The 27,588-nt window shown below is 37.7% G+C and overlaps 1 protein-coding gene across 5 annotated transcripts in view; it reads left to right on the top strand.

The window, feature by feature from the left end:
- The window catches only part of SCLT1 (sodium channel and clathrin linker 1), a 259,944-nt gene extending 236,236 nt beyond the window's left edge, over nt 1-23,708 (top strand). For 3 of the 5 annotated variants that reach the window (XM_027103710.1, XM_027103709.1, XM_027103714.1), the window contains 3 exons: nt 10,825-10,903; nt 19,196-19,291; nt 23,189-23,708. In XM_027103710.1, coding sequence (XP_026959511.1) covers nt 10,825-10,903; nt 19,196-19,291; nt 23,189-23,251 — 238 coding nt within the window. In that variant the 3' untranslated portion in view covers nt 23,252-23,708. Of the gene's footprint in view, nt 1-10,824; nt 10,904-19,195; nt 19,292-20,246; nt 20,361-23,188 lie in introns of those variants that run through there. The other 2 variants (XR_003432283.1, XR_003432284.1) reach the window with 2 other exon arrangements.
- Nucleotides 23,709-27,588: the final 3,880 nt, after the last annotated feature.

The raw sequence follows: 27,588 nt of genomic DNA, 5'->3' as shown, positions 1-27,588 counted from the left end.
TTTAAATTATATTTTGTAGGCATGACTAGGATTTTCTATCACATACACATGAATTAATATAAGTGAACTAAAAATATTTAGGACACTGATGGGCTAAGCAATTCCCAGTAATAGAATAAGGAATTCCTTGTTCTTCTACAATTACATTGAAATCGGTAGAAGATAATTTTACCTTAAACCTTATGATATGTAATATGTCAGAAATTATAGAGAACCTGGGTACAGTTCCATTTAAATTCTGTAATTAGTATAAAGTACTCTTTAACTGCCATAATGTCATAAAGAAACTGGAAATGTCATCTATCTCTGTACCTTCTGGCAGGCTACACTTAAATCATTCCCGATCGGTAAGGATGTTTCTGTTTTTAAAGATTTCCAGTGAAGAGATTATATAGCTTTACTTGGCAAGTGTTTGAGTGTAATACCACTGTGAAACTTTCTGGAAGGTCTTATTTTATGTTTATCCTAAATTACTAATGACATAGGGAACTCTCAATTATATTCTCTAATAAAGAGACATTTTCTCATAGATAATACAGAGTCAGATCATCCTCCTGGGTCTTTCTGTTATCCTGCAATGAAATATCCTGATAGAGAAATAAGGAGCTGCAAAGTACTGACAGGCAGGCTCCGGGAAGGCCTCGGCGGATAGAGTTGGTGAAATCACTTTTCTCTCCACCCTTTAATACATTCTAAACTTTCATTCAGGAGTGAGATTGAAGGAAATGCTTAACTGAAAAATTCTCTTTTCTTAGGCACTTCAAATCCTTTGGAGAAAGTAGTAGACTATAAATAAATCTAAATAAATGTTTAAAACTTTTTATCTAAAGTGTGTTTTGTGGTAGATTCCTCAGTAACTGTTGAGCAAATAGCGAATAAAATTTTCTAACTGCTAGGTTTCCTAAACCTGCAAATATGTATTAAATCCCTATGTGTAAAGCCCTGTGGTGTATACTGTGGAAACTAAAAACAATCCCCTTTTTAAAAGTCTCCATTATACTTGGGGGCCTGTGAGTATGTGTGTGTGTGTATAAGTGTATATGTATATAAACACATAGATAAACCACTAATTAGAATTATAATACAGAATTGTTAAATGTCTCCTACATAAAATAAATAATGCTTTGATGTGAGAAGAGAACTGTCTGGATTAAAAGGAACTGGGAAGGAGGCATAGAAAGAAGAGGAACAAGGGTGGAATCTTAAAGAATGGGCAGGATTTTAACGGGAAATCTTCAATAGAGGGTACAGAAAGTGATACAAAATGAGCCTAAAGATGATACATATATGATTTATTGGTGAGACAGTGAGAGCCTAACTGAAGTAGAAGGCTCCTATTGGAGACAAGGTTGGAAAGATAAATTACACAAAATTTTGGAGGAATTTGAATGCAGTCTCAGGAGTTTGGACTGTTTTGTCTGGTAGCAGAGAGCCCCTGGAGATTATTGCTCAAGGAAACAAATTATTAAGGTGGTGCTTTAGAAAGAGAAATATGCTAGTGATGTGTTAGGGGAAACTACTCCATCAGTTGAGCACTGCTATGTGCACTGGTGGATGCTATACATACAGTTTTTCACTTGATGCTGAGAAGCCCGAGCAGTTGGCTACTGCAGTAAATCTAAAAATTAAGTTATAAGAACTTCAGTTGTGATGGTAACACTGAGTAGTAATGAAGAATAGGGAATTCCCTGGTTAAGGTTCTTCCCTGAAGAATAGGGAATTCAGTGGTTAAGACTTGGTGCTTTCACTGCGGTGGGCTGGGGTTCAATCTCTGGTGAGGAAACTAAGATCCTGCAAGCTGTGCAATGCAGCCAAAAAATGTATATGTATACATATACACATATAAAGGAAATAAAAATGGATGCAAAAAACACTGCAGAGGAAGAATCTATTTAGGGGCAAACTAGATGTTGCATTCAAGAGAAAGTGAGAAACAGGGTTGACTTTAAGGTTTTTAACCTAAGTAGTGAGGGCAGAGATGTCAGTATAAAAACTGAGTAGCAGGATGAGAAGTAGGTTTTATCTTAGGACTTTAAAAAAAAAAACAGAGAGAGAGAAAAGTAGGTTTGCAAAGGGATGCAAAATGTTTGATGTTAGTCATGTTAAATTTGAATATAGGACTGAACCTTTAGGGAAGAAATCAGAAAGATATAACTTGTCAGGTTTCCAAGTAAATGTGTAAATATTTCTATTCCTTACAGTGCCTAATACACACATTCACACCTACATTCTCTTTCACTTATTCATCTAACAAACATTTAGCATTTGCCTGCCGTGGTGCACAGACCAGGGGAGTGGTTAAGAGCACAGACTTCGGAGCCAAAGGGCCCGGTTTTTCAATTCTGACTCTCCAATTGACAAGCTGTGTGAGTCTAGGCAAGTTACTTAACTTTATTTTTAAATGCCTCTGTCTTTTAATTTTCTCATATGTAAAGTTGGGGATCTCACAGGGTTATCATGAAAGCTAGAAAAGGTAGTTTACGTAAAGCATCTGGAACAGTGCTGGGCACCGAGGAAGCACTGGGGGATTGTTCGCTGTTATTACCACCGTCACCAGCATCTTCACTGTCTTGATGAATAGCAGTGTTGCTTGCTGTCCAATGGGGGTGACAGCGCTTGATACACGATAGAACAGATATTTACACAGATAAAAAGTAACTTGGAGGGCTTCCCTGGTGGCGCAGTTGTTGAGACTCCGCCTGCCGATGCGGGGACGTGGGTTCGTGCCCCGGTCCGGGAAGATCCCACATGCTGCGGAGTGGCTGGGCCCGTGAGCCATGGCTGCTGAGCCTGCACATCCGGAGCCTGTGCTCCGCAACGGGAGGCCACCACAGTGAGAGGCCCACGTACTGCAAAAAAAAAAAAAAAAAAAGTAACTTAGAGTTAATAATTTGTATCTTTGTGATCTTAAATTTTGTGGGAAATTACTACTATCTAATAGGAATTATTAGGAATTATTACTATTATTCAGATAAATTGTCATGGGTAAATGAATAGCTTAGGCATCAAATTATGCAGTAGGTGTTTTGTGAAAAGGTTTTGTATAAACTGAGTTTTGGCTAACTTTATAAATACAATCATTGTATCATCTTCCTCTCCATAGTACTCAGAGGTTATTTCTCATCAGCACTAATGTGCATAACTTTTACCTTTAATTACATTCGGCCTAGAAGACTGGCCACGTTAGTCACTTTGCTTTTCTTTGTTATGTCATGTTGAGGAGCAGCAGTAACTTAAACTACACAGGATACTTTAAAGGAAGCATAGTCATTTATCCCACATTATTATTACCACCAAAATAAAGCTGAGGTCAAACATTAGAGTTTGTCTGTCGCGCCATCAGTGATAGATACTCAAGCTTCTCATACTCAGTGACATGTATAGATGAAGCCACTGAGTAGGAATAAGTCGTTTCCCCTTAGTCTGTAAGTTCTGTTGTGGCAACATCCATGTGTTTACCACCACATGCCTTGCACATGGCCATAAAGAATATTCAGTAGATATTTTTGGAATTGATTTGTGGACATTATTTTTTGTCCTCTTCTATGTATTTATAACAAACTGCTTGCTGATTTTAACAGCTATCCACTCAAATATAGGACACGAGAGGGACTTACCAGGTTTTTAGGTTCACTTGGAAAAAATTCAAGGCTCATAATTGGAAGTGTTAATCTATCGATTTACTTTAGAAGCAGAAGTAAGGTCAAAGGATAAAACCCAATCCTGAATTAACTATTTTAATACTCAGAAATTGATTTGGTCTTGTTTAAAGTTATTTTAAAGACTACATGGTATCTGCTTCTAACCTGGGACCCAGGAAATTATCTTTAGCCAAAAGCAATATAATGCTTATATGTTGAACAACAACAACAACAAAGACAACATTTCTGTCTTCTGTGCATAAGATTATTCCAGCTAATAAAGCATAAAAGATATGAATGCATAAAATAAGGCAAATATACAACCAACCAAAACATAAATTTTAATCCTGAATGTACTACATTGAAATGATGTTGAGTGATTGACATTACCTTAAATTTCCAAGAGTTGAACCCTGCTAAGAAGCACCATATATGAATCTTAAAAATAACAAACACTGTATCTGTTTCATATGAATACACTTTCATTTTAATGCCAAGTACTACCTCAAGATACTGATATTAACGAGACTTTGGCACTTTTAAAACATGTGTATGTGAGTTTTTTGCTTTTTTTATTGGGGTAAAATAAACATAATATAAAATGTACAATTTTAACCATTATTTAAATTGTGATAAAAAATTTAGTCTTAATCATTTTTTTTGACATCTTTATTGGAATATAACTGCTTTACAATGGTGTGTTAATTTCTGCTTTACAACAAAGTGAATCAGCTATACATATACATATATCACCATATTCCCTCCCTCTTGCGTCTCCCTCCCACCCTCCCTATCCCACCCATCTAGGTGGTCAAAAAGCACCGAGCTGATCTCCCTGTGCTATGTGGCTTCTTCCCACTAGCTATCTATTTTACATTTGGTAGTGTATATATGTCCATGCTACTGTCTCACTTCGGCCCAGCTTACCCTTCCCCCTCCCCGTGTCCTCAAGTCCATTATCTACGTCTGCCTCTTTATTCCTGTCCCTCCCCTAGGTTCATAAGAACAATATTTTTTTTAGATTCCATATATACGTGTTAGCATACGGTATTTGTTTTTCTGACTTACTTCACTCTGTAGGACAGACTCTAGGTCCATCCCCCTCACTACAAATAACTCAATTTGGGGCTGAGTAATGTTCCATTGTATATATGTGCCACATCTTCATTGTCCATTCATCTGTCGATGGACACTTAGGTTGCTTCCATGCCCTGGCTGTTGTAAATAGTGCTGCAATGAACATTGTGGTACATGACTCTTTTTGAATTATGGTTTTCTCAGGGTATATGCCCAGTAGTGGGATTGCTGGGTCATATGGTAGTTCTATTTTTAGTTTTTTAAGGAACCTCCGTACTGTTCTCCATAGTGGCTGTATCCATTTACATTCCCACCAACAATGCAAGAGGGATGCCTTTTCTCCACACCCTCTCCAGCATTTATTGTTTCTAGATTTTTTGATGATGGCCATTCTGACCAGTGTGAGGCGATACCTCATTGTAGTTTTGATTTGCATTTCTCTAATGATTAGTGATGTTGACCATCCTTTCATGTATTTGTTGGCAATCTGTATATCTTCTTTGGAAAAATGTCTATTTAGGTCTTCTGCCCATTTTTGGATTGGGTTTTTTGTTTTTTTGATACTGAGCTGCGTGAGCTGCTTGTGTATTTTGGAGACTGATCCTTTGTTAGTTGCTTCATCTGCAAATATTTTCTCCCATTCTGAGGGTTGTCTTTTCATCTTGTTTATGGCTTCTTTTGCTGTGCAAAAGCTTCTAAGTTTCATTAGGTCCCATTTGTTTATTTTTGTTTTTATGTCCACTTCTCTAGGAGGTGGGTCAAAAAGCATCTTGCTGTGATTTATGTCACACTGTGTTCTGCTTATGTTTTCCTCTAATAGTTTTACAGTGTCTGGGCTTACATTTACATCTTTAATCCATTTTGAGTTTCTTTTTATGTATGGTGTTAGGGAGTGTTCTAATTTCATTCTTTCACGTGTAGCTGTCCAGTTTTCCCAGCACCACTTACTGAAGAGGCTGTCTTTTCTTGCCTCCTTTATCAAAGATAAGGTGACTTTCTGTGCATGGGTTTATCTCAGGGCTTTCTATCCTGTTCCATTGATCTTATTTCTGTTTTTGTGCCAGTACCATACTATCTTGATTACTCTAGCTTTGTAGTATAGTCGAAAGTCAGGGAGCCTGATTCCTACAGCTATGTTTGTCTTTCTCAAGAATTCTTTGGCTATTTGGGGTCTTTTGTGTTTCTGTAAAATTTGTGAAATTTTTTTTTCTAGTTCTGTGAAAAATGCCATTGGTAGTTTGATAGGGATTGCATTGAATCTGTAGATTGCTTTGGTTAATAGAGTCATTCTCACAATGTTTATTCTTCCAATCCAAGAACATGATACAGTTCTCCATCTGTTTGTATCATCTTTAACTTCTTTCATCAGTGTCTTATAGTTTTCTGCATACAAGTGTTTTGTCTCCTTAGATAGGTTTATTCCTAGGTATTTTATTCTTTTTGTTGCAGTGGTAAATGGGAGTGTTTCATTAATTTCTCTTTCAGATTTTTCATCGTTAGTGTATACGAATGCAAGAGATTTCTGTGCATTAATTTTGTATCCTGCTACTTTAACAGATTCATTGAGTAGCTCTAGTAGTTTTCTGGTAGCATCTTTAGGATTCTCTACGTATAGGATCATTTCATCTGCCGTGACAGTTTTACTTCTTCTTTTCCCACTTGGATTCCTTTCATTGCTTTTTCTTCTCTGATTGCTGTGGCTAAAACTTCCAAAGCTATGTTGAATAATAGTGGTGAGAGTAGGCAACCTTGTCTGGTTCCTGATCTTAGTGGAAATGGTTTCCATTTTTCACCGCTGAGAAGGATGTTGGCTTTGGTTTGTTATATATGGCCTTTATTATGTTGAGATAAGTTCCCTCTTTGCCTACTTTCTGGAGAGTTTTTATCATAAATGGGTGTTGAATTTTGTCAGAAGCTTTTTCTGCATCTATTGAGATTTTAGTATGGTTTTTATCCTTCAGTTTGTTAATATGGTGTATCACATTGATTGATTTGCATATATTGAAGAATCCTTGCATTCCTGGGATAAACCCCACTTGATCATGGTGTATGATCATTCTAATGTGCTGTTGGATTCTGTTTGCTAGTGTTTTGCTGAGGATTTTTGTATCTGCGTTCATCAGTGATATTGGTCTGTAATTTGCTTTTTAGGTGACATTGTTGTCTGGTTTTGGTATCAGGGTGATGATGGCCTTGTGGAATGAGTTGGAGAGTGTTCCTCCCTCTGCTATATTTTGGAAGAGTTTGAGAAGGATAGGTGTTAGCTCTTCTCTAAATCTTTGACAAAATTCGCCTGTGAAGCCATCTGATCCTGGGCTTTTGTTTGTTGGAAGATTTTTAATCACAGTTTCAATTTCAGTGCTTGTGATTGTTCTGTTTATATTTTCTCTTTCTTCCTGCTTCAGTCTTGGAAGGTTGTGTTTTTCTAAGAATTTGTCCATTTCTTCCAGGTTTTCCATTTTATTGGCATAGAGTTGCTTGTAGTAATCTCTCATGATCCTTTGTATTTCTGCAGTGTCAGTTGTTACTTCTCCGTTTTCATTTCTAATTCTGTTGATTTGAGTCGTCTCTGTTTTTTTCTTGACGAGTCTTGCTAATGGTTTATCAATTTTGTTTATCGTTTCAAAGAACCAGCTGTTAGTTTTATTGATCTTTGCTATCGTTTCCTTCATTTCTTTTTCATTTATTTCTATTGTGATCTTTATGATTTCCTTCCTTCTGCTAACTTTGGTGGTTTTTTTGTTCTTTCTCTAATTGCTTCAGGTGTAAGGTTAGGTTGTTTTTTTTGAGATTTTTCTTGTTTCTTGAGGTAGGAATGTATTGCTATAAACTTCCCTCTTAGAACTGATTTGCTGCATCCCATAGGTTTTGGGTCATTGTGTTTTCATTGTCATTTGTTTCTAGGTACTTTTTGATTTCCTCTTTGATTTCTTCAGTGATCTCTTGGTTATTTAGTAGCATATTGTTTAGCCTCCATATATTTGTATTTTTTACAGTTTTTTCCCTGTAATTGATATTTACTCTCATAGCATTGTGGTCAGAAAACATACTTGATACAATTTCAGTTTTCTTCAATTTACCAAGGCTTGATTTGTGACCCAAGATATAATCTATCCTGAAGAATGGTCCGTGAGAACTTGAGAAGAAAGTGTGTTCTGTTGGTTTTGGATGGAATGTCGTATAAATATCAATTAAGTCCATCTTTTTTAATGTGTCATTTAAAGCTTTTGTTTCCTTATTGATTTTCATTTTGGTTGATCTGTCCATTGTTGAATGTGAGGTGTTAAAGTCCCCTACTATTATTGTGCTACTGTCGATTTCCCCTTTTACGGCTGTTAGCATTTGCCTTATGTATTGGGGTGCTCCTGTGTTGGGTGATGAATATTTACAATTGTTATATCTTCTTCTTGGATTGATCCCTTAATCATTATGTAGGTTCCTTCTTTTTCTCTTGTTATAGTCTTTATTTTAAAGTCTAGTTTTGTCTGATATGAGAATTGCTACTCCAGCTTTCTTTTGATTTCCATTTGCATGGAATATCTTTTTCAATACCCTACTTTCAGTCTGTATGTGTCCCAAGGCCTGAACTGGGTCTCTTGTAGACAGCATATATACGGGTCTTGTTTTAGTCTCCTTTCAGACAGTCTGTGTCTTTTGATTGGAGCATTTAATCCATTTACATTTAAGGTAGTTCTCGATATGTATGTTCCCATTACCATTTTCTTAATTGTTTTGAGTTTGGTATTGTAGGTCTTTCCTTGTCTTGTTTTTCCTGCCTAGAGAAGTTCCTTTAGCATTTGTTGTAAAGCTGGTTTGGTGGTGCTGAACTCTCTTAACTTTTGCTTGTCTGTAAAGGTTTTAATTTCTCCGTCAAATCTGAATGAGATCCTTGCTGGGTAGAGTAATCTTGGTTGTAGGTTTTTCCCTTTTATCACTTTAAATATGTCCTGCCACTCCCTTCTGGCTTGCAGAGTTTCTGGTGAAAGATCAGCTGTTAAGCTTACAGAGATTCCCTTGTATGTTATTTGTTGCTTTTCCCTTGCTTCTTTTAGTATTTTTTCTTTGTATTTAATTTTTGATAGTTTGATCGTTATGTGTCTTCTTGTGTTTCTCCTTGGATTTATCCTGTATGGGACTCTCTGCACTTCCTGGACTTGATTGACTATCTCCTTTCCCATGTTAGGGAAGTTTTCAACTATAATCTCTTCAAATATTTTCTCAGTCCCTTTCTTTTTCTCTTCTTCTGGGACTCCTATAATTCGAATGTTGTTGCATTTAATGTTTTCCCAGAGGTCTCTGGGACTGTCCTCAATTCTTTTCATTCTTTATTCTGTACTCCAGTTGCTATTTCCAGTGTTTTGTCTCACCTGTCACTTATCTGTTCTTCTGCGTCAGTTATTCTACTATTGAACCTTCTAGAGAATTTTTAATTTAATTTATTGTGTTGTTCATCATTGTTTGTTTGCTCTTTAGTTCTTATAGGTCCTTGTTAAGCATTTTTTATATTTTCTCCATTCCATTTCCAAGATTTTGGATCATCTTCACCATCATTACTCTGAATTCTTTTTCAGGTAGACTGCTTATTTCCTCTTCATTTGTTTCGTCTGGTGGGTTTTTACCTTGCTCCTTTATCTGCTGCATATTTCTCTGTCTTCTCATCTTGCTTAACTTACTGTGTTTGCGGTCTTCTTTTTGCAGGCTGCAGGTTCGTAGTTCCCGTTGTTTTTAGTGTCTGCCCCCAGTGGGTAAGGTTGGTTCAGTGGGTTGTGTAGGCTTCCTGGTGGAGGGGACTGGTGCCTGTTTTCCCGTGGGTGGGGCTGGATCTTGTCTTTCTGGTGGGCAGGGCTGCGTCTGGTGGTGTGTTTTGGGTGTCTGTGAACTTATTATGATTTTAGTCAGCCTCTCTGCCAATGGGTGCGGTTGTGTTCCTGTCTTGCTAGTTGATTGGCATGTGGCCTCCAGCACTGGAGCTTGCTGGTCGTTGGGTGGAGCTGGGTCTTAGCGTTGAGACAGAGATCTCTCGGAGAGCTCTTGCAGATTGATATTACGTGGGGCCAGGAGGTCTCTGGTGGTCCAGTGTCCTGAACTCAGCTCTCCCACCTCAGAAGCTCAGGCCTCACACTAGGCCAGAGCACCAATACCCTGTCAGCCGCACAGCTGCCACGGAAACAAATCTTCTCTCAAGAGCCAACTCTTTTTGACAGATTTGTCAGTTCTCTAGATGAATTCATTTGTGATCTCCTGACGTTACTGAGCGTGCTTGGTTTTTGCCTGACAGGTAGCAACCAGATCACTGAGTTTTCGAGGTTTGCAACAAACAGAGGGCTTATTCAGTAAGCAGCCAAGCGACAGGATAACCAGTCTCATATTTGCCTCCCTGAAGACAAGGGGCTCAAGCTATTTTGGGAATAAAGAATAAAAAAATACAGCAGTCTGAGGTGTGGTGAGTGTGAGGCACACAGGGATTGGAAAAAGGTGCAGAAGTTGTCCTTCTGCACAGGCGTAACTAAGCTCAAGTGGTGTATTCTTGATGGGTCCTCAATGCCCTCTTGCTGCAAATGCAAAACAGGCTTCCCAGGGGTAGAATACTTTGGTCCTTGCCAGCCAAGAGATGGCTTTTTATCATGCAGAATATTTCTCTGTTGTTATTATTATTGCTGTCTTCTTTTTCGTTTAGCAGTTTATTACAGGTTATGATAAAAGATACACATGAACATCAAATGGACGAGATGCATAGGGCCAGGCATGGGAGAGGGGTACGGAGCATCTTTACCCTCTCCAGGCCCAAAACTCTGCCCAAATTTCCATGTGTTCACCCACCTGAAAGTTTTCCATTCATTTTAAGTGAACAGTTCAATAGTGCTAAGTATTTTCACACTATTGTACAACCAATGTCCAGAATATATATGTATTTTATAAAGAAATGAGTCGTTTCAGATATGGTCTATTAAGAAGCAACTTTTATTTTGCGCACAAGGTACTTTTGTTCAAAACATGAACATGTATCTCACTAATAAAGATTCGATTTTGTTAAATTTTTGAACAGTTATATTAATGGCTTTTTCTTCCGTTCTTTTTTTTTTCTTCCCTGTCTCTTGATTAATAGGAGTGAGCTGAATCGACAGAAACTTCATACCCAAGAGCTGCTTTCTCAGCTGGAAATGGCAAATGAAAAGGTAGTTGAGGTAAGATAATGACCCTCCTGGGAAGTGCTTTCTGCTGCAGGTTGATACACACGTTATAGAATTTTACCTGAGCCAAGTCCAAATTAATTCTCAACTTGGAAATACCATACGGATGTGAGTATTTCTTGTAGAAATCATACATAACCCTAAAAGTGCACACTTAATATAATATGAATAAGAGCTTTGAAAGCTAGTGATTCATCATATTTAAATGACAAAGATAGAGCTCTTATTTCAGTTTCACCAGTATACCTTGTGCTTTTTCAGAATTGTTAGGATCCCCTTTATTTCTGTGCATGTCTAAGACTTTTTTTAACCCAATTCCTGTAATTTTTTTTTAACATCTTTATTGGAGTATAATTGCTTTACATTTTTGTGTTAGTTTTTGCTATATAACAGACTGTATGAGCTATACATATACATATATCCCCATATCCCCTCCCTCTTGCGTCTCCCTCCCACCCTCCTATTCCACCCATCTAGGTGGTCACAAAGCACCGAGCTGATCTCCCTGTGCTGTGCGGCTGCTTCCTACTTGCTATCTATTTTACATTTGGTAGTGTATATCTGTCAGTGCCACTCTCTCATTTCATCCCAGCTTACCCTTCCCCCTCCCCATATCCTCAACTCCATTCTCTTCATCTGCGTCTTTATTCCTGTCCCTCCCCTAGGTTCATCAGAACCTTTTTTTTTTTTTAGAATCCATATATATGTGTTAGCATACGGTATTTGTTTTTCTCTTTCTGATTTACCTCACTCTGTATGACAGACTCTAAATTCATCCACCTCACTACAAATAACTCAATTTGGTTTCTTTTTATGGCTGAGTAATATTCCATTGTATATATGTGCCACATCACCTTTATCCACTCATCTATCGATGGACATCTAGGTTGCTTCCATGTCCTGGCTGTTGTAAATAGTGCTGCAATGAACATTGTGGTACATGACTCTTTTTGAATTATGGTTTTCTCAGGGTATATGCCCAGTAGTGGGATTGCTGGGTCATATGATAGTTCTATTTTTAGTTTTTTAAGGAACCTCCATACTGTTCTCCATAGTGGCTATATCAATTTACATTCCCACCAACACTGCAAGAGGGTTTCCTTTTCTCTACACCCTCTCCAGCATTTATTGTTTGTAGATATTTTGATGATGGCCATTCTGACCAGTGTGAGGCGATACCACATTGTAGTTCTGATTTGCATTTCTCTAATGATTAGTAATGTTGACAATCCTTTCACGTATTTGTTGGCGATCTGTATATCTTCTTTGGAAAAATGTCTGTTAAGGTCTTCTGCCCATTTTTGGATTGGGTTGTTTGTTTTTTTGTTACTGAGCTGCGTGAGCTGCTTGTGTATTTTGGAGACTGATCCTTTGTCAGTTGCTTCATTTGCAAATATTTTCTCCCATTCTGAGGGTTGTCTTTTCATCTTGTTTATGGCTTCCTTTGCTGTGCAAAAGCTTTTCAGTTTCATTAGGTCCCATTTGTTTATTTTTGTTTTTATGTCCATTTCTCTGGGAGGTGGGTCAAAAAAGATCTTGCTGTGATTTATGTCACAGAGTGTTCTGCTTATGTTTTCCTCTAATAGTTTTACAGTGTCTGGGCTTACATTTACGTCTTTAATCCATTTTGAGTTTCTTTTTATGTATGGTGTTAGGGAGTGTTCTAATTTCATTCTTTCACATGTAGCTGTCCAGTTTTCCCAGCACCACTTACTGAAGAGGCTGTCTTTTCTTGCCTCCTTTATCAAAGATAGGTGACCATCTGTGCATGGGTTTATCTCTGGGCTTTCTATCCTGTTCCATTGATCTATATTATGTGCCAGTACCATACTGTCTTGATTACTGTAGATTTGTAGTATAGTCTACTATAGTCTCTAATATAGTCTGTAGTATAGTCTGTAGTCAGTGTGATTCCTCCAGCTCCGTTTATCTTTCTCAAGATTGCTTTGGCTATTTGGGGTCTTTTATGTTTCCATAAAATTTGTGAAATTTTTTGTTCTAGTTCTGTGAAAAATGCCATTGGTAGTTTGATAGGGATTGCATTCAATCAGTAGATTCCTTTGGATAGTACAGTCATTTTCACAATGTTGATTCTTCCAATCCAAGAACATGGTATATCTCTCCATCTGTTTGTATCATCTTTAATTTCTTTCATCAGTGCCTTATAGTTTTCTGCATACAAGTGTTTTGTCTCCTTAGATAGGTTTATTCCTAGGTATTTTATTCTTTTTGTTGCAGTGGTAAATGGGAGTATTTCCTTATTTCTCCTTCAGATTTTTCCTCATTAGTGTATAGGAATGCAAGAGATTTCTGTGCATTAATTTTGTATCCTGCTACTTTACCAGATTCATTGAGTAGCTCTAGTAGTTTTCTGGTAGCATCTTTAGGATTCTCTATGTATAGGATCATGTCATCTGCAAACAGTGACAGTTTTACTTCTTCTTCTCCAATTTGGATTCCTTTTATTGCTTTTTCTTATCTGATTGCTATGGCTAAAACTTCCAAAACTGTGTTGAATAATAGTGGTGAGAGTGAGCAACCTTGTCTTGTTCCTGATCTTAGTGGAAATGGTTTCCATTTTTCACCACTGAGAAGGATGTTGGCTGTGGGTTTGTTATATATGGCCTTTATTATGTTGAGATAAGTTCCCTCTATGCCTACTTTCTGGAGAGTTTTTATCATAAATGGGTGTTGAATTTTGTCAAAAGCTTTTTCTGCATCTATTGAGATGATAAAATGGTTTTTATCCTTCTGTTTGTTAATGTGGTTTATCACATTGAATGATTGGTATATATTGAAGAATCCTTTCATTCATGGGATAAACCCCACTTGATCATGGTGTATGATCCTTTCACTGCGCTGTTGGATTTTGTTGGCTAGTATTTTGTTGAAGATTTTTGTATCTGTGTTCATCAGTGCTACTGGCCTGTAGTTTTCTTTTTTTGTGACATCTTTCTCTGGTTTTGGTATCAGGGTGATGATGGCCTCATAGAATGAGTTTGGGAGTGTTCCTCCCTCTGCTATATTTTGGAAGAGTTTGAGAAGGATAGGAGTTAGCTCTTTTCTAAGTGTTTGACAGAATTCTCCTGTGAAGCCATCTGATCCTGGGCTTTTGTTTGTTGGAAGACTTTTAATCACAGTTTCAATTTCAGTGCTCGTGATTGTTGTTTATATTTTCTCTTTCTTCCTGGTTCAGTCTTGGAAGGTTGTGTTTTTCTAAGAATTTATCCATTTCTTCCAGGTTGTCCATTTTATTGGCATAGAGTTGCTTGTAGTAATCTCTCATGATCCTTTGTATTTCTGTAATGTCAGTTGTTACTTCTCCTTTTTCATTTCTAATTCTGTTGCTTTGAGTCTTCTCCTTTTTTTTCTTTTTGAGTCTGGCTAATGGTTTACCAATTTTGTTTTTCTTCTCAAAGAAACAGCTTTTAGTTTTATTGATCTTTGCTATGGTTTCCTTCATTTCTTTTTCATTTATTTCTATTGTGATCTTTATGATTTCCTTCCTTCTGCTAAGTTTGGGGGGTTTTTCTGTTCTTCTTTCTCTAATTGCTTTTGGTGTAAGGTTATGTTGGTTTTTTGATATTTTTTTGGTTTCTTGAGGTAGGATTGTGTTGCTATAAACTTCCCTCTTAGGACTGCTTTTGCTGCATCCCATAGGTTTTGGGTCATCATGTTTTCATTGTCATTTGTTTCTAGGTATTTTTTGATTTCCTCTTTGATTTTTTTCAGTGATCGCTTGGTTATTTAGTAGCGTATTGTTTAGCCTCCATATGTTTGTATTTTTTGCAGTTTTCTTCCTGAAATTGCTATTTAGTGTTATAACATTGTGGTTGGAAAAGATACTTGATACGATTTCAATTTTCTTCAATTTACCAAGGCTTGATTTGTGACCCAGGATATGGTCTGTCCTGGAGAATGGTCCATGAGCACTTGAGAAGAAAGTGTGTTCTGTTGGTTTTGAATGGAATGTCCTATAAATATCAATTAAGTCCATCTTTTTTAATGTGTCATTTAAAGCTTTTGTTTCTTTATTGATTTTCATTTTCGTTGTTCATTCCATTGTTGAATGTGAGGTGTTAAAGTCCCCTGCTATTATTGTGCTACTGTTGATTTCCCCTTTTATGGCTGTTAGCATTTGCCTTATGTATTGGGGTGCTCCTATGTTGGGTGCATAAATATTTCCAAATGTTATATCTTCTTCTTGGATTGATCCCTTAATCATACGTAGATTCCTTCTTTTTCTCTTGTTATAGTCTTTATTTTAAAGTCTTGTTTTGTCTGATATGAGAATTGCTACTGCAGCTTTCTTTTGATTTCCACTTGCATGGAATATCTTTTTCTGTCCCCTCACTTTCAGTCTGTATGTGTCCCTAGGTCTGAAGTGGGTCTCTTGTAGACAGCATGTATACGGATCTTGTTTTAGTATCCTTTTGGGAAGTCTGTGTCTTTTGATTGGAGTATTTAATCCATTTACATTTAAGGTAGTCCTCAGTATCGATGTTCCTATTACCATTTTCTTAATTGTTTTGGGTTTGTTATTGTAGGTCTTTTCCTTGTCTTGTTTTTCCTGCCTAGAGAAGTTCCTTTAACATTTGTTGTAAAGCTTGTTTAGTGGTGCTCAATTCTCTTAGCTTTTTCTTGTCTGTAATGTTTTCAATTTCTCCATCCAATCTGAATGAGATCCTTGCTGGGTAGAGTAATCTTGGATGTAGGTTTTTCTCTTTCATAACTTTAAATATGTCCTGCCACTCCCTTCTGGCTTGCAGAGTTTCTGCTGAACGATTAGCTGTTAAGGTTATAGCGTTCCCTTGTATGTTATTTGTTGCTTTTCCTTTGCTTCTTTAATATTTGTTCTTTGTATTTAATTTTTGATAGTTTGATTAATATGTGTCTTGTTGTGTTTCTTCATGGATTTATCTTGTTTGGGACACTCTGCACTTCCTGGACTTGATTGACTGTTTCCTTTCCCATATTAGGGAAGTTTTTAACTATAATCTCTTGAAATATTTTCTCAGTCCTTTTTTTTTTCTCTTCTTCTGGGAGCCCTATAAATCGAATGTTGTTTCATTTAATGTTGTCCCAGAGGTCTCTGAGTCTGTCCTCAATTCTTTGCATTCTTTTTTGTTTATTCTGCTTTGCAGTAGTTATTTCCTCTCTTTTATCGTTCAGGTCACTAATCCGTCCTTCTGCCTTAGTTATTCTGCTATTGATTCCTTCTAGAGAATTTTTAATTTCATTTATTGTGTTGTTCATCATTGTTTCTTGCTCTTTAGTTCTTCTAGGTCCTTGTTAAATGTTTCCTGTATTTTCTCCATTCTATTTCCAAGATTTTAGATCATCTTCACTATCATTACTCTGAATTATTTTTCAGGTAGACTGCCTATTTCCTCTTCATTTGTTTGGTCTGGTGGGTTTTTACCTTGCTCCTTCATCTGCTGCATATTTCTCTGTCTTCTCATTTTGCTTAACTTACTGTTTGGGGTCTCTTTTTTGCCAGCTGTAGGTTCGTAGTTCCCGTTACTTTTGGTGTCTGCCCCCAGTGGTTAAGGTTGGTTCAGTGGGTTGTGTAGGCTTCCTGGTGGAGGGGACTGGTGCCTGTGTTCTGGTGGGTTGGGCTGGATCTTGTCTTTCTGGTGGGCAGGGCCTCGTCCAGTGGTGTGTTTTGGTGTATCTGTGAACTTATTATGATTTTAGGCAGCCTCTCTGCTAATGGGTGGGATTGTGTACTGTCTTACTGGTTTTTTGGCATGCCATGTCCAGCACTGGAGCTTGCTGGTTGTTGAGTGTAGCTCGGTCTTAGCGTTGAGGCGGAGATCTCTGGGAGAGCTCTCGCCGATTGATATGCCATGGGGCCGGGAGGTCTCTGGTGGTCCAATATCCTGCACTCGGCTCTCCCACCTCAGTAGCTCAGGCCTGACACCCGGCCAGAGCACCAAGACCCTGTCAGCCACATGGCCAGGTATGTGGAGATTTTCCTGCCTTTTCGGAAGTCTAATTTCTTCTGCCAGCTTTCAGTAGGTGTTCTGTGGGAATTTTTCCACATGTAGATGTATTTTTGATGTATTTGTGGGGAGGAAGGTGATCTCCACGTCTTACTCCACCATCATCTTGAAGATGCTCCTCCAATTTTGTTTTAGTCCATCACAAAAGACCTGTAGAAAATACTTTTTCCTACTGGAATATATTAAAACATTCCTTTAGATTAATGCTTTAGAACTAAATATAGCTAGGGTTTATCATTTTTTTCCTTTGAAGAAAAAAATTTAAACAATTTCCAGATTATTATTAGAACTTTCTAGAACTCTAGTTCTTTGTTTGATGAGCAAACTTCAAAGGTATTTGTTGGAATTTCATTAACAGGCTGTATGGTCCATAGGTCTCTGTGGCCTTCTGTAGGAGCCATAGTGAAGTCATTACACTTCAGTTTTATAGCATTGTAAATTGACATGAGCCATTTAGAAAACAATTAAACAGTAGCCTTTCAAAAACTCTTTGATGTTGCTCCCACTTCCAGGAATCTGTTCTAAGGAAATAATTTAAAATTTGAAAAAATTTAAAGGGAAATATTCAACACAGTAATGTTAATTATTTTGGAAGCTCAAAAGCAACTAAAATGATCAATTAAAAAAGAACAGTTGCATATATTATGTTTTATCTAAGCTGGACTGTGCCTTAACCTTTATGGTAGCAGCATAGTAAAATGTATATATAGTCTGATTATAACTATGAAAATGATTATTATAGATGATGGCAGTTTTTCCTCAGGTTTTCTCTAGTGTTAATGAGACTGTCTCTTAAATTTAAGACTGTGTATTTAAACATCTTGGTAAATTGGAAAAGCCAATATAGTTCTCTTCATACAATTTAATTTTGCTTTTGGGCACACTAAGAAATAGAATAAGCACATTTTAGCAGGATACTGTTAATTCAGTATTTTGTATTACTAGGCATGACATTCATTCTTATCACTTGTATGTTATGACATGGGAAGTACCTAGTTCAAAGAACTGTATAACAGTTTTACATGTGCAAAAACTTTTTTTTAGGCTAGTATGTATGGAGAAGGCTAATACATTTTTTAATTGATAGATTCTTTTAACTTGTCTGCATGACACCATGTTGTGACAGATTTATATTCATGATGCCTATGTAGTTGCCTGAGGCTGCCCTAACAAAGTGATACAGACTGGGGTGGCTTAACCAACAGAAACTTATTGTCTTGCAGTTCTGGAGGCCAGTAGTCCAAAATCAAGAAGACAGCAGAATTGGTTCCTTCTGAGGGAGAATCTTTTCCAGGCCTCCTTCCTAGCTTCTGGTGGCCTCAGGCATTCCCTGTCTTGTTGCTAATGTTCTCCCTGTGTCTTCATGTGTTCTTCCCTTTGTGCATGTCTGTCTCTATGTCCGAATTTCCCCTTTTTATGAAGTCACCAGTCATACTGCATATGGACCCACCCTAATGACTTCAACTTAATCATCAACAAAGACCCTATTTCCAAATAAGGTCACATTCATAAGTACTAGGGGGTTGGGGCTTCAACATCTTTTTTTTAGGGACATAATGCAACCCATACCAATGCCTTAATAATGCTATTGACCCGAATACCTTCTGGAGAATACCTTCTGGAGTATACACATGTATTGGGAAACATGTAGACTGATTTCTTCCCCTTTTAAATAATACTGTAAGCATATAAGTCATTTACGATAAGTCTAGCTCTGTAAAAATCAGGATTTCTAGAATGAATATTTTCTGTTTCTTGACCTTAATAATGCGCAGACTATGTCACAGCTCCCCTGGGAGCTTGTCTAGCACAGTGGTTCTAAATGCGCTAGCAGACAGCATCGCCACCACCCAAGAACTTGATAGAAGTGCAGATTCTCAGGACCATCCCACCCCTACTAATGCTCTGGTTGTGAGGCTCAGGTCTGTGTTCTCACACTCTCTAGGTGATTCCAAAGTAGTGATATAGCACCTCAAGGTTAACAAGTCACAAACTGAAAGCCTTGGTCTTAACTTCAGATTCACTTTGCTTTTAGATTTAATTCACTTTCTTTGGTGGCATGTGGTGGAGGGTCAGGGGAGGGGAACCAGTTTAGTCATAATGTAAAACCAGCTTTGAACCTTGAAGTTCATGACTTGAAAAATGTAAATTTGGAGATATATTATCTTTGCATTTTGTAAGTGGTAAAATGATGTCCAGATTTTTCATTGATTATTCCATAAAACATCTCTGTGCCACATATGGATTTCTAACTTGTTTGTCTTATATTTCCCCTTAATAGAATGAAAAGTTGATTCTAGAGCATCAAGAAAAATCCAACAGACTTCAGAAACGACTCAGTGAGGCGGAACAGAGAGCTGCTTCAGCCTCCCAGCAGGTAGGGAGCTTCCTCGTTGTCCCTGGATAACAATAGTCTGAGTAGAGTGGAGATAAGAGAAGTTCCTTAGAAGTTTCCAGAGAACTAGTAGTTTTATTTTTATTTGATTAAACGACTTAAAAGTAGTCTCTTTAATGTTTAAGGTTGAAAAGGTAAACTTCAGAAACAGAAATAAACATCGGTGTCCGCCATTTGACACCTAAATCTGGAACTGCACTGTCCAATATGATAGCTGCTAGCCACAGGCAGCTGTTTAAATTAAAATTAAATAAAATTAAAATTGAAATCTTCAGTCACACTATTCAGAATTCAAATGCTCAAAAGTCACATGTCGCCATGTCATATTGGACAGCGTAATACAGAAACAACTCTGTCACCCCAGTAAGTTCTGTTGGACAGCACTGCTCTAGCATTATGTTCTGTCTAAAACGAGGCAGGTATTCGTTGACAGATTCGGAAGTAAATGACATGCTTTGAATGTAGTGTTTCAAATTGCAGTGTTTTTATTGCAGTTTTTAAATGGAAAAAAATTACCTAGCTTATAGGTTTAACTTCATTTAATGCACATTTGTATATGACCATATAAATCTAAAATACCATATAAAAGTTGTCCAATGGGAAATAGAGTAAAAAGTGCAGAACATCAATGAAATTATAAGGGGCAATTACTCCTAATGCACACGTATCACATAAATGAAATGGGCCATTTGTTCTAAAGTAGGAGCAGTAGTCTCTCCTGTTAGGATCAAAATGAAAAGAGTTTAGTGATTATAAAGATAGGCTTGAAACAGACTGTTTAGATAGATAGATAGAGAAAAACAAACCAAGTTACTGTATTAATAATTATGTAATATTTGGTACTGTTTCAATCAAAATTAACATTATTCTTAGATTTTATTACAGCAGTAACTAACTCTAAATACTGAATTCAGTTTGTGTTCATGATGTTTATACATTTTTTTTTTGAAATCTACTTCTGGTATGAACATGGCATAGCACTTAAAGAAAATCCAATCATAATTTGCCCTTCAATTTTCCTGCCTCTTGAAAGTAATTATAGTTTTACCATGTAAGTTTAACTTCTTATGAAATTATGGATTACTGGATGAATTAATTAAATATTCAAGAATTCATTTAGATTATAAGGTAACAGGAGCCAAGGTGTATGGGACAGTATCTTGAGAGCAGGTATTTTGGAGTCAGGCAGATAGCCTGGTGCCATTAAGTAGCCATGTGACGTTGGGCAATTTCATCTTCTCTAAGCCTCAGTTTCTTCATGTTTAACGTAGGATAATAACACCTCCCCAATAGAGTTATTGAAAGATCAAAGGAATTAGCACATACAAAGCACTTAGCATAGTCATTAAGTGGTAAATAAGATACTTATATATAGAAATTAAATTTCTATATCACAGTCTTTAAAGATTCAAGTTTACCTTTTTCAAGGACTGTGGTAAAGAAAATGCCTACCTGAAACCAACTACCTGCACGAGGGTACAGTTACAGAACCTTAACGATATAATCCAGTTGACTTCTAGTTGTCTCCTTCCTGACAGAATTAAACCTAAGCAGTCCAACAAAGATGTTTCTCCTGTTATTTAAACTCCCTAATGGCAGAGATTACACCATTCTCCTTGTGAGCCTTCTTTTTAATGTTTTGTCAGTAACCACTTCACAGATTTTTCCCTAAGTTTTTTTCCTTCCATTCTGTTCTCATTTGAAGATGGAAAGTAATCATTCAGCATTTTCCCCATACACAAAAAGGAATTTATTCCCTGGAGCTAATTTTTTTTTCTATTTTAAATGTGTCCAAGTCATAAACTTTTTTATAGGACATATATTCAGTCTTTTTTAATCTTTATCTTTGCCTTCTCTGAATCCTTTCTAATTTTCTTCCAAAAACTGGAAACTCCTGTTAAAAATGATATCCTGGGAAGGGCTTGATATTTAATGAAGTAAAGGCGTTAAAACAGGGATCCCCAACCCCTGGAACCGGGCCAAACAGCAGGAGGTGAGCAGCAGGCGAGCGAGTGAAGCTTCACCTGCTGCTCCCCATTGCTCCCCACCGCTCCCCGTCGCCCCCCGTTGCCCCTCGTCGCTCCCCGTCGCTTCCCGTCGCTCCCCATCGGTCTCCGTCGCTTCCCGTCACTCCCCATCGCTCCCCGTTGCTCCCCGTCGCTCGCCGTCGCTCCCCGTCGCTCCCCTGAACCACCACCCGCCCCTCCCCCCATCCGTGGAAAAACTGTCTTCTACAAAACCAGCCCCTGGTGCCAAAAAGGTTAAAGACCGCTGCATTAACAGATGATTGTTGTCTCTCACACGTCATTCTTACCAGTGCAGCCAAGCATCATGTCATTGGTTCAGCACAAGCCCTGCAGTGTAGTCATTCAGTCACGCTCGAAATGTGCTGTTCTGATTAACTTTTTCTATATCTTCTTCATCCATCTCTGGACAACAGTTAGATGTTCCAAGTGTATCATTCTAAACTATTGAATGCCACGCTGTGTTCTTTTGACGGTATGGGATTTTAAAAAATCAGTGTGGTGAAGCCCTTCTCTGCAGGACACAAAACCTAGAAACTATGAAAAGAAATTAATAAATGTGACTATTTAAATTTCAGATTTCTGCATAGAAAAGTCGTAAAGTCAGTGACAGAGAAAAATATTTGCAAGACATATGACAAAAGGCTCGTATCCTAAACACACATAGAGTGGCTAATCAACAAAAAAAAGAGCTACAGTACAATAAAGTGAATAAAGGATAAAAGACAGATGGCTTTTAAACATTTTTTTTAAGTGCCCAACTCCTCCTCACCCAAAAGGCAAATAGAGACTTAAACTGTAATCACATATTATTTTTCACCCGTCAGATCATGAAGGTTGGTAATACATTGTACTGGCACTTGCACACATCACTGACATGAGTGTGTATTGGTACAACCTCTTTGGCACCCAACTTGGCAGTATCTCTCAACAGTTGTAAACGTACCTAACCTGTGACCTAGCAGTTCTAAGAATTTATTCTGCAGGTAGTGTACTTGCACCTGGGCAAGTCTGTGCAAGGAAGCACGTAAAAATCCTAATTGCAGCATTGCCTATAATTCTAAAAGATGAAAGACCATCTAAATGCCCATCAATAGGAAACCAGTTAAACTATGGAATATCCATACACGGGAAATTTTGCAGCTGTTAAGAGGAATAAAGTAGATTTAATGTGGAGCTATCTCTAAGGTAGATCATTTAGCAGGAGAAAAATATGAAAAGTGTGTATAGTACTTTATCATTTTTTAAATAAAAAAGGGTGAGGAAATATGTGCATGTATTCTCACTTAGAATATTTCAAGAAGTATACTTAGAAGCTGGAAATAGTGGTTTTGCCTGGAAAGAGGGATGTGGAATGAAGGACAGAGATGGGAAGACTTCCTTTATGCTGTATACTCTTTTGTACTGTTAGATATCTTTTACCATGTGTCTGTATTATCAATTCCAATTTAATATTTAAAGATTATTTTCTTATTAGACTTACTGTGATCTGTCATCATCTTTTTATTACCAGCCCTGCATTGTGCTGGCTCACACTTAGTTTGTGTTCTAGCCTCTTTCCTGATTAACTTTTATCTAGATGTTTCTCATTCGTTTGTAAAATATGTTTTGGAATTCTCAGTGTATTACTGAGCTATGGAATGCCGTATTTGACATGCATATCTCTAGGGTGATACAGGCATTTTAAAGTCTCAAGAGTAAAAGAGAAATGAACACAAAAAGCGACCTCTAACAAGACCCCTTACAATAAGATTATTTTCAATAATTGTAAGTTGTGATGCATTATACTTTGTATTAGTCTAAGATTTTTCCACAGAAAAAGTAGCTACTTACTGATTGTTTATTTCAATTGCAGCTCAGTGCGATTACAGTACAGAGAAGAAAAGCAGCCTCCATGATGAATCTGGAAAATATTTAAAAATATTCATAGTTCACTCACAGAACTTTATACTTGGGAAAGCTGTTGGACTAGAAGTTTATTAAAATGGTAAAACCTGCATAGAATGGTTAAGGCTTGCGTCGTTTTGCATAAGCATTTTCCATTCTGTTTTGAGGGTTATTGGAAAACAGAACAGCTTCCTGTAAGTAAAGAAAAGGTAATCCTATATTGAGCTTCAGTAGGGAATAAAGCCAGCTGGGAAGAACTCATTGCCTTCATCAACGTGTCTATTTTTTAATTCCTCCTTTTTCCCTTGGAAGAGCGTAACAGTTTTCAAACTATGCTAATCATGAGAAAGAGTTTTAAGAAATTGCTTGAATTTTAATATTTCAGGTTCCAGAATTTGAGAATTTTACATCTGTTACTCGTAACTCATTTTTAAAGTTCCCAAGTATCCGTTTTATTATTAACTCACATGTAATAAATTATGCACTTTCTAAAATGATGCTGTCATGTATTTTATTTATTTTTTTTTAATTATAAATTTATTTATTTTTTATTTATTTGGTTGCATTGGGTCTTCGTTGCTGCACGCAGGCTTTCTCTAGTTGCAGCTAGCGAGGGCTACTCTGCCGTGCGCAGGCTTCTCGTTGCAGTGGCTTCCCTTGTTGCAGAGCATGGGCTCTAGGCGCACGGGCTTCAGTAGTTGCGGTGCGTGGGCTCAGTAGTTGTGGCACATGGGCTTAGTTGCTTGTGGCACGTGGGATCTTCCCAGACCAGGGATTGAACCCATGTCCTCTGCATTGGCAGGCAGATTCTTAACCACTGCGCCACCAGGGAAGTCCCTGTCATGTATTTTAATGTAATAATTGTAGTGATTCACTTTTACCTTACACGATTTTCAGTATTTATCAAATATTGATATTTAAGAATTTGGGAAGGTTTTCATTTGCTTGGGGTTTTGGGGGTTTTATTTTGTTTGTTTTTGCTATTACTCAAAGCAGTATTAATCAAATGGAATCTTAAGTTCTGAGACTGTGTGGGCATTGAACTATTGCAGTCCTATTGATTTTCATAGATCCATGTAGTTAGTTACTGTCTGCTCCTAGTTTGAACGTGGTGTACCCTGCTTTCTGGTGATTAGGGTAGATGGGTTTGCATCTGGACAACAAGTTAGGAGACCGTTGCAGTAGTCCAGATAAAAGATAATGAGTTGAGTTTGAGGTGACTTGAAAACATGCATGTGTAAATATCCAACCAGCAGTCAAAAGTTTAGGACTGGTGCCAACAAATTGGGATAGCCATGAGGTCATTGGCCTGGAGCTGAGATTTGAAGCTGTGGAGTGTAGGGGCTTGCCTCCGGGCCTTATGTGATGTACTGACTACCTCTTCCCCTCCATTTCTCATGCTGTATCCCTGACGATGGCCTTCTTTATCTTCCATCATTACGTTATCCTCCCTCCCCACATAGGGTCTCCGCACATACTTTGCCATTTGCACATTCTTCAGATCACTACTCCGACAGCACTGCCTGTGAGAGCCTTCCCTAGCCTCCAGACTGGGTTAGGTCCCCTTGTTGTACTGCTCTTAATATATGCTATATTTTTTTCCTGTATAGCACTTACCAAAATTTGTAAATAACTCTTTTTGAAATTTTTTTTTGTAATGTCATCTCCTCCCCAGCAGACTGCAAGCTCCTTGAGAGTAGGACTCAGGTTTACTATCCTTCATCGTTGTATTCTTAGCCCTCAACACGGTTCCTGGGACATGGAAGGTATTCAAAATTGTTTGTTCAAAAACTGAAAAAGAGTCTTTAAGGACAGGCCCTTAGAAAATGCCTTCGTTGGTTGAATGAGCTCAGGAAGAAGAGTCACTGGAGGAGACTGAATAAGAGCAGTGAGAGGCTGGTAACCAGGAGAACCCAAGATGACAGAAACTAAAGGACAGATGAAATCTGATCTTATAGAAAGGAGGGGGCAAATGGTTGCTAGTGTCAAATACAACGATAAGACCAAATAATACAGACATGACAGTTAAATGGTAGATAGGCGCTTAGCTTATTTCCATTTCTTAAAGAATTTGATTCTCTAAATTCCTTCCCATGTCATTCACAGACTGATTTCCATGTAATAAGAGTTATGTTCATATTTATGTTTATAGAATATAGTGTTTATTTTTTTAAACTTTTAATTAGAGAAAATGTTAGAATTATATCCGACAAAAAAATGAGACTGTAAGAGAAAGCACTTCAGAAACTAACATTGTAGACAAATGAAATATAAGTATTATTATCCTGTTTTAAAAAGAAAATCTAACTTTCCAGACATTTCTTTAAGGTAAAATCTTTCAACATAGCACTTTCTCCAAACTTTGGCCAAAGGTACCTACTCTTGACATTTTAATACTAATAACCTCCCCCCTCCAGTTGGCTATCTTTCTTGAATACTTAGATATTCTCCAAGAAAAGGATAACCTGCTAAAATGCCGATAATAGGCCCTTCTGACCTCTGTTCAATTTGAAGAGACTTAAGCTATTAGCAGCAGAACTGAACGTGTATGGTTATTTTTCTTCCAGAAAAGTTTGTTAGCTAATGATTTCTAATGTAAAAATGTAGTAGCGTTTTTGACATTCCTCATATTGGTCAGTCTTAACTTCATTTACACAGACAGTAAGTATCATTTACTCTGTGAGCTTTATTTTAGGAGACAGGGGAAATGAATAGGAAAGGGAGAAAAGAAATGATATAAATCTGAAATTGGGGGTAACATAGCTAGTTCATTTTATTTATTTGTGTTTCTATATCGTGTCTCCCTGAGGAAGAAGAGAGATATGATTACCTCTTCTTCACTTTGTATACAAATATGCAAATTGGGGCAGCCAGCAATCTTCTAATTTCTCCTCTGGTGTGAGAACTATGGGAGAACATTAGTAACAATTCAGTCATTCGTTTATTCAGCAAATATGAATATTTCATAGCTGCACAGTCTGCCAAGCCAACTCAGACAAACCAAGGCAGAGCGCAAATACACTTTTAAACATTTTATTATAAATTCTGTTCTTTAACCATAATGTGTTTTATCAATTTTTCCAAAATAAATCTGTAATAAGCTTTTTTTAATCAAGATTAATTTTTTAATTAAGATTAACCTCTTAATCAAAAATAATGACTAATTTTTTTAGCTTACTTTAAAATGTATGTATACATATAGATATGTATACAGAGAGGAGACAGACACTGCAGCACCCCAGTGTTGCCTATGAAATCTGTCCCCTACCAACTTTTTTTTTTTTCCTTAATTTTTTTTGGCTGTGCTGCACAGCATTCAGGATCCTAATTCCCCAACCAGGGATCGAACCTGTGCCCCCTGCAGTGGAAGCACGGAATCTTTTTTTTTCTTTTTTAATTTATTTATTGTATTTATTTTTGACTGCATTGGGTCTTTTTGCTACGCGCGGGCTTTCTCTAGTTGCCGCGAGCGGGGGCCTCTCTTTGTTGCGGTGCGCGGGCTTCTCGTTGCAGTGGCTTCTCTCGTTGCTGAGCACGGGCTCTAGGTGCACTGGCTTCAGTAGTTGTGACGCACGGGCTTAGTCGCTCCGCGGCATGTGGAATCTTCCCGGACCAGGGCTCGAACCCGTGTCCCCCGCAGCGGCAGGCAGATTCTCAACCACTGCGCCACCAGGGAAGCCCCAAAGCACACAATCTTAACTGGACCACCAGAGGAGTCCTCACTACCAGCTGTTAAAGCGTAAAAAATGTGTAGCTTTTTTGACAACATTAATGTTCTTAGTATTTACATAAGGAAGAACTAAGTTAATATGTATATACTTAGATAACAAAAATCATAGGGTGGAAAGGCATTTTTAAAGTAATTTTTTACAACACTGGCACCCACCCAACCACCAAGAAAAAAATCTACACTCAGTGGCCTTGTAGCCCAAGGGTTCACCACAAAAACTCACACGTGCCCCCACATGCCTGTAGACGCTCCCAATGCACTAGCTCTAACCCTACCCTTAGTTCTTCCACTCAGAAAGTATTTTGGAATGTAAGCAAAGGAGAAAAACATTAGAGAGATAACTTTGAACCTGCTCTCGTTTCTTCCTTTTTAAGTACATGTTCTTATAGCTCACTCCTTTATTTTTAGTAACAAATTACCAGTGTTACTGTGCACAGCTGTTGAAGTTCACTGGGGCGGGGAAGGCAGCTCCCTCTCCCTTGAGGTGGCCCAGTCCACTCTGCAACAGCCTTGACCACTAGAAAGTTCTTGCTGATACTGAACTGAAATGTGTCTCCTCCCTTCGTTCTGCCTTGTACCACAGAGTAAGTCTAAACCATCTTCCACATGGCAGATCTTCAGCCTTTTAAAAATAATTA

This window comes from Aethalodelphis obliquidens, unplaced genomic scaffold, assembly GCF_003676395.1.
Source record: "Aethalodelphis obliquidens isolate GAN/ISIS:26980383/991018 unplaced genomic scaffold, ASM367639v1 scaffold6, whole genome shotgun sequence".
In the NCBI taxonomy this organism is placed as follows: domain Eukaryota; kingdom Metazoa; phylum Chordata; class Mammalia; order Artiodactyla; family Delphinidae; genus Aethalodelphis; species Aethalodelphis obliquidens.
Note: the sequence above shows the minus strand (reverse complement) of the source record. Positions and strands in the feature narration are given on the sequence as shown.